This window comes from Durio zibethinus, chromosome 6 (genome assembly GCF_047325235.1).
Source record: "Durio zibethinus cultivar Kanyao isolate XHJ-2024 chromosome 6, ASM4732523v1, whole genome shotgun sequence".
Lineage (NCBI taxonomy): Eukaryota > Viridiplantae > Streptophyta > Magnoliopsida > Malvales > Malvaceae > Durio > Durio zibethinus.
In genome coordinates, this window is record NC_143167.1 from 29,169,429 (window position 1) to 29,177,077 (window position 7,649).

A 7,649-nucleotide genomic window follows, 5' to 3' on the forward strand; every position below is an offset into this window, starting at 1 on the left:
GCTAAACCATTCCGTTACGATTCACTGTCCTTCCTAGATGCGGTCGTATAGGTCTATTAAGTAGTGAGAAAAAAAATAAAAAATTTGAAAATTAATTTAAATTTAAAAAATTAGATTGGATTAATTTTTTTATTATTTGATTCACATTAAATTTTGATATTAAATATATATATTAAGTGTGAATTAAATTTTGAATAAAAAATAAAAAATAAAAAAATCAAATTAATTCAAATTATATATTTTTTAATTTTTATATATATTTTAAATTTTTATAAAATAAAAATAATAATTTTATAAGAAATTTTACTTAAATATATTAAAATTTTATATTAAAATAATATATATAAATTAAAAATTAAAAATAAATAAATCAAATCAAACTAAATAAAAAAAATTCGATTAAATAAAATTTAAATAAAATAAAAATTCAATTATCCAACTCAAATTTTAAAATTTTATAATATTATATAATATAAAAAAAATCGAATCATCCGAACCATTATAACCCCTTACACGTTCAAAGCACTCTGAAGTCTGACTTCGTCCTTGTTTTCCCGTTGAATTTTTTTGCAAGCGTATAGCCGTGGGAAAGCAGTGCCTCCCTCGCCATTGCTCTCCCTGTTACGGATATTACCAAATCAAACACGCAGATTTGTTTGATACTACACCCCTACGCCTCTGCGTCCGAAAACCTCGCCTTAGCTCTTCCAAACAACCATTCATTTTGATCTCTGCTTCTCCAACATCTCCCTGCTCCTGTTCCTTGTCGGTGACTTCTCTGTTTCAATTTTATCTGTTTTAATTTCTTTATTTTACTTTTAAATCTGCTTTTCTTATTATTTAATTTGTCTAGATCAATATTTAATTCTTCAATGCCCACATCCCCATTTCTTCCCATGAAGTCCTTTTCTGCTTCACGATCTCTTATAATTCCCCACTGATGCATCTGCCGTTGTCAATTTTGTTTGAGATCTACTGGTTTTAGGTTCTGGTTATTTGTTATTTTTAACATAAAATCAGAATCCTCTGGGGAAAAAGTAAAATGTCACCAATTAGATTTGATTCCAGTAGACAATACTATGCCACAAGCAGTTTGGTAGTTGGTTATGCACTTTGTTCAAGCTTACTTGCTGTTATCAACAAATTTGCAATAACCAAATTCAACTATCCGGGTTTATTAACTGCATTGCAGTACTTAACTTCTGCTTTAGGGGTCTGGGTTTTGGGCAAGCTTGGGTTTTTACATCATGATCCTTTCACATTGGATATTGCCAAGAAGTTTTTGCCTGCTGCTATTGTCTTTTACCTTGCAATCTTCACAAACACCAATCTTCTGCGTCATGCGAATGTTGATACTTTTGTAGTGTTTAGATCCTTGACACCCCTTTTGGTTGCCATAGCTGATACGACCTTTAGGAGGCAACCGTGCCCATCAAAGCTAACATTTGTGTCTCTCTTGATCATTCTGGGTGGTGCTGTTGGCTATGTGGCCACTGATTCGGCATTTACTGTGACTGCATATTCGTGGGCGTTTGCATATTTGGTGACAATTACTACTGAGATGGTTTATATTAAACATATGGTGATGAATCTTGGGTTGAACACTTGGGGTTTTGTGTTGTACAATAACTTCTTATCGTTGATGATGGCACCCATATTTTGGGTTTTGACTGGAGAATACAGAGAGGTTTTTGCTGCTTTGGGAGCCAATGCTGGGCATTGGTTTGAACCTGTGGCGTTTACTGCAGTATCTTTGTCATGCTTATTTGGTTTGCTTATTAGTTTCTTTGGATTCGCAGCTAGGAGGGCAATCTCTGCCACAGCATTTACTGTTACTGGTGTGGTTAATAAGTTTCTTACAGTTGTGATCAATGTGTTGATTTGGGATAAGCATGCTACTCCTTTTGGTTTGGTTTGCCTCCTCTTCACACTGGCAGGAGGGGTTCTTTATCAGCAGTCAGTTACTGGACCGCCACATGAGTTAACAGCATCCAGGAAGACAGGTGATGAGAATAGGAATGATGATGTTGAAGAGAATCAAGGTAAGAGTGTCTCTGGTAAACATGCTTCTGTATGAGCAATATTATTTCTTATTTTTCATGGTTTTAGCTGCTAAGAAGAGTGTTGGGATGTATGAATCTAGGGTATCCCTCATTTGGAAGCACATTTTCTGTGTGCAATCCTGTATTTAGAATTTAAACATGATTGGCACTTAGCCCTTTAGCATTTTGGTGATTTATAAATCATTGTGCTTCGGGTTCATTAGTGACAATATTGTGGCATTCTTTGTTGCTTCATGTACTAGTGGTTGCAATTTTTCCATGTATGGTCTTTGGCTCATCAGAACTGAGGAATATGTATTTAGTTGTTTGTTCTTTACTTTTCCTTGCTCATAGATATTTTGGTTAGGAGTGTAATCAAGCTGAGTTGATACAGTAAAAAGTTCAAGGTCGACATGAAATTTGCTACTCGAAACTTGGCTCGAATTTGATTGAGTTTTAATTTTCATGTCTAAGCTCAACTCAAGATAAATATCAAGCTACTCGAACTTGTTCGATTAGGCTCATTTATTAAATAAAAATGAGTTCAATTCTTAAGCTTGATTCCAAGCTCAATTATTTATATTTAAACTCAAATTGATATATATAAGGGTAAAATAATAATTTTCTTAATTAAAAATAGTAAAAATATATGTTAAAATATAAAAGCTCAATTAGATTCACAAGTTACTCGAGGTGGTCATTAAGATGCTCTAATTGGGGTTGCTTGATAAGTCGAGTTGCTGGAGATTGAGGTCAATTCGACAATGACCAAATTGAATTCAAGTTTGATCCAAGCTGAGTCCAAGTAACTTGTTAGTATTGATGTATCATTTGCACCCTTAATTCTGATGACCTTGGTTTAGATATTGATGTTGCTATCAGTTATAGGGTCCCGGATTAGTTTTAAGGATCTATCTGATTTAACCGCATTTTGATTCTTAATACCAACATAGTATCCCCCAGTTGAAAAAGGAGGAAAGAAAGTAGACTACAAAACTTTGTCATATCTTGAACTCTAGACTTATCACGTGTCTTACAACTTGAATTGAGGCAAGCTTGATTTGTGGTGCGGTAGTGAAGAAGACACCACGTCTCATGTGATTGACTCATGTTCTGATCAGCATATTGCAATAAGTGCCATTGATTCATCACTAAGATCAGCCACTGCTGAACTATTTTGTTATTTTTATTCTTTGATACCGTGTCTACCATTTTACCACTGGTCTTGGGAATTTGCTAGTTCACTTAGTCACACATACATGATACATGATAGACTGGATCACTGGCCAATGACCACTTATTCTTTTAGTTTATCCGAGTTCTGTTTGCTTCTTGCCTTTTCTCATTATTTCTTTAAGCTTTCAGCACAGACACCCAGATGAGTTTTAGTTGTTATTAGATGCTTTCTTATCAAATATGAGAACCCTGAATTGATGCTGTTCCTATTTGCCTAGGGTTTTAGCTTGCATCGAAGTTTTATTCAATTTTGTTTAAGTTCATTTGTGGTAAATAGGCATTCTGCAGAAGATGAATATTTGCAAATTTTATATGATTAAGAATCCTATCATGGGTGGATATCATTTTCTTTTGTTTGGGTGATGTGCAAGTCCTCGAGTAGGATTCTATCTGTAGGAACTTGTTTGCCTTGCAATATGTAATGAAATTAGTGAAATGCATTTGGCTGCATTCTGTGTGCCTGAGATGCCTGTTGCCGGAGAAAGGAAGCCTGGTTACCTTAATCCCTATGCCTAAAACCCTTTGAGTAGATAATACATGCAGTTATGCACTCAAGAAAACACCCGTTAATAATTCGGAAAGATTGTTGTTCTAACTAATCCACTTCCATAGCTATTTTTAAATTGTTAATTAAAGCACATGACCCTGAAACAATCGCCAACTTCTATCTATGGTGACTAGCTGGTTAAGCCATAGTTTTTTATAAAGACTGTGTTGGACGTGAAATTGAAGTGTGAATTTCTTTCATCCACCACTCAAAACCTAACTGCATGCCCCCAAAAAAACCACAATAGATGTAATTGTTTCCGGTTTGACCCGTCTAAGCTGCATTTCTAAATCTTCTTTCCTAGCCTACATATTTTCTCGTGTCAAAACATCTTTCTCAGGTTAATCTCTTAAGTACTTGAAGCACGATCTATACTCTATCACCGATTATACGTACTAGGAGTTTGTTTCATATCCAACGTTTAACTCAAATATTTTGCTCTGTATGTAGGCAAGCGTCCGCCCACTTGCCAAATCCCAAAACAGCACCCCAAATGGTTACAAGAAAGCAACTGATTAGCCATCATTACGCTGTCCTCTTTGACACCCTCAAATTGCACCTCACCAGAAAAACACCAAGCCCCATCACAACAACCCACCCAGCCTAGGTTTGACTCAACATGAAACATAGCCACGCCAGCTGTAACATAGATAAGGGACAGGTTTAGTTGCCAAAGAAAACCCTTGTCCCTAAGCAGCCAATGCTTTTGGCGCACAGGTCGAACATCAATGCTTTTGGTGAATAGGTCGAAATTAAGCAGCCATCCCTTTCTCTGTAGTGCAATACTTAGGCCTCCCTTTCATCACATCGGCAGCGTGACTCACCTCTCTCAAATAAATATGGTATTAAGTGCTAGAATTATGTATACTCCCAACCTTTGGCTTAGTTGAATACTTTCTTCTCATTTTTTTTGTACACTCAAGACAATCAAAAACGTCGACTTCCAATCAAATTATTCGAGTTTGTCAACCATCTCCACCGTCCATTTTTCCGACCATGACGCCATCCGCAATCCGCATGGGAAGTCTAGCTGGACAATTTGTCCTTTTCCCTTGAATACTACGTATTAATACGCTCATCATTGCTTTATATTTTACTTATATGCTTGAAAGTACCCCCACTATATATAAATTGCAACACTTGAAGACCAAATTATTGTTCTAAAAACATGGATGAATGTCAAAATTCAGACACCAACTCACTTGGTTTCTGCCTTCTTCCCTCGGAGCTCATACAAAACATTCTCTTCTCCCTAGCTTTGCCCGAAATTATTCGCATGAAATTAGTCAACAAGTTTCTTGCTTATGTTATATCCGACCAAAATTTTATCCGGGAGTGCAACCTACGATCAAGGTCAGCCACTTGGTTGTTTGTCTACAAGAAACGTTGGCGTCAGGACGCGGCAATTCATGGTTTCTCCGATCAATCCAACCGTTGGTTCAAGATTTCGATTGGTGATTTGATGAAACAAGTGGTTTTTTATCCGGGTGAAGATATTTATTTATTAACAGCGAGTGGGAATGTTTTTTTATTTGCTTCCAATACTCAAAAGGCAGTTATTGCCGTTAATTTGGTTAGTAAGGCAGTTAAAAAGATCCCTCCATGTCCACTGGGTCCACGTGGGACTTCCTCGTGGAGGAGATCAGGGATGAAGTTGGTACCAGAATCATCCGGTTCGGGTCATTTCCGGTTTATGTTTGTTGAGTTAGTGGAGAACCGTCCGGTTCTGTTTGAGTACAATTCAGAGATTGAAAAGTGGCAGTCCACTGAAGCAAGAGAGATTTGTGGAAACTTTCCGGGGAAAGATTGTATGTTTCTCAATGCACTTAATGGACCTTATGAAAGCTTGGTGGTTGCCGTTGGATCTGAATACAACTCACCAATGATTCTACGGCCAAGATTAGGAAACGGAGGGCAGCAATCATCCACTGCATTCAGCTGGGTGAACACCAATGATCGGAGACATGTGTTCGGTGATGGACACATGATGGTCATAAGATCGAGGGCCGTTGACAACATGGATAAGAGGGTGAAGATGGTAAGCAGCATAGAAATGTGGGATATAAGCCTAAATAGTGGGAATTGGGAGTTTGTTTCAAATGTTCCAAGTGACACGATGAAGCAAATAGGGAAGCCGTATGGGGTCATGATAGGGTGCTTAGAGGCAAGAGATGGGGTAATTAGGGCGGTTTTGATGTCAAATTTTGAGGGTTTATGGGACATTATTTGGCTGACGTATGACAAAGAGAGGTGTCTTTGGACTTGGGTGGCATTGCCTGATTGCAAGATGAAGGGCTCTAACCTGGCTGGAATCACATTCTCCTCAGGCCTTTCCTTGACAGGATCTACTTGTAGGAAATAGACGGCTGCTAGATTAAGAGCATCCAAGAGGATCGATGCTCCAGGGTTGCACTCTTTTTTTTTTTTTTTTTTGCCCTTTTGTCCAGTTTGGTTTTATACGAAGATTAGTAGTACTAGCTCTGGTTTTGTAAGATTTTAATGATGGCTTTGCTAGAAAAACAAGTTCCTGACTTTGAGGAAACTTTTCTTGTAAATTTTTAACACAATAATTACGGGTTCTGATGTCTCCACAATGGGCCTAAAAATCTGAACCGTGTGGGCCAAGTCTCAAATGACCGATATGCGAACAATGAGAAAAGAGAGGAAGAAATATGAAATTGATGACAGGACCGTAAAAAAGAATAATTTAATGTGGCCAATAACATGTGGGCACATGGAAGAATCAATTTAGGGGAGAAAGTAATTAACAATTAATTGAACTCCTAATATAGACAGAAAAAATCAGAGAACAAATGATTAAGTTTGATGGACTGTAATTACCCAAGGCATTCAAGCAATCAACAATTTCATTTTGGTCGAAAGCCTCAAATCAGTAAAATTTTTTTTATTTTATAAATTTTCAATTAACTTCATATTTATTTGATTCTAAATTGCTATTTTAACATTTCTAATTTTATGATTAAAGCATTCTATTAGTAGCATCAAAAGTAAAGACGGCAACGAATCAAGATGGGACAGATTTTTATTCACCTCGAATTCGATTATATTTATAATATTTGAAATTGATCTAACTCGATAATTGTTTTAACTTTTTATATCATAATCTAATTTGATCCGATATTATATAAAATAGTACCAATTTGACTTAAAATCAACAAAATATTATTTTTTAAATATAAATTATTATTTTTTAAATATAAATATAAAATTAAATAAATAATTAAAAAATGTTATATATATACTAGATAGGGTCGGGTCGGGTGTCATAATATATAAATTTGTAAACTTATCGTTAGACATAAACTTTAAAAGTCACCACAAATATTTTTTATTTAGGTGTGATTGATCATCTAATTGAATCTATCTTATTTTATTGAGAAATTTCAAGATTGACTTAGGTATATTTAAATAGTAGATTATAATCTATGAAACTAAAATTTAGATTCAAGAGTGCGGTTACGTGTAAGATGTAGACATCCCATTTTGTCTAGGGATTTTTTGAATTTCATTAAGTTTCAAAATTTAATTTTGATTGTGCAATTAGACTTTAATTGAAAAAGTAAATTTTGAGCTTAAAGATTAAACCCTAAATTTTATTTGTATTTTAGTTTTTTAGTTTAATTTTTTGTTTAACTTTTATATTTTTAGTCAAAAAAGTCAATGTCAATTGGTAAAAAAAAGGTAAAAAATTTTAAAATTTTGAGATTTTGCATGAAAAATCTTAAATTTAATTCAACTATTGGATTCTATCTCAGATTTTAACTTTAATGGATGAATAATTTTGAAAAAAATTTGGACTCAAT

General features: G+C 35.1%; 1 protein-coding gene and 1 pseudogene across 2 annotated transcripts; both read left to right on the top strand.

The window, feature by feature from the left end:
* Positions 1-503: 503 nt before the first annotated feature.
* LOC111285692 (GDP-fucose transporter 1 pseudogene) lies at positions 504-2,379 on the top strand (annotated as a pseudogene). Its single transcript, XR_016343009.1, has one exon. The product of XR_016343009.1 is annotated as a GDP-fucose transporter 1 pseudogene (transcript).
* Positions 2,380-2,521: 142 nt separating this feature from the next.
* On the top strand, positions 2,522-6,665 carry LOC111285691 (GRAS family transcription factor family protein). Its single transcript, XM_022875259.2, has one exon. The coding sequence runs from the start codon at positions 4,994-4,996 to the stop codon at positions 6,185-6,187; it is 1,194 nt and encodes a 397-aa protein (XP_022730994.2). The 5' UTR covers positions 2,522-4,993; the 3' UTR covers positions 6,188-6,665.
* Positions 6,666-7,649: the final 984 nt, after the last annotated feature.

Bases quoted from the DNA above. Each gene is read 5' to 3' on its own strand.
- LOC111285691 (XM_022875259.2), top strand. From the start codon at position 4,994: ATGGATGAATGTCAAAATTCAGACACCAACTCACTTGGTTTCTGCCTT.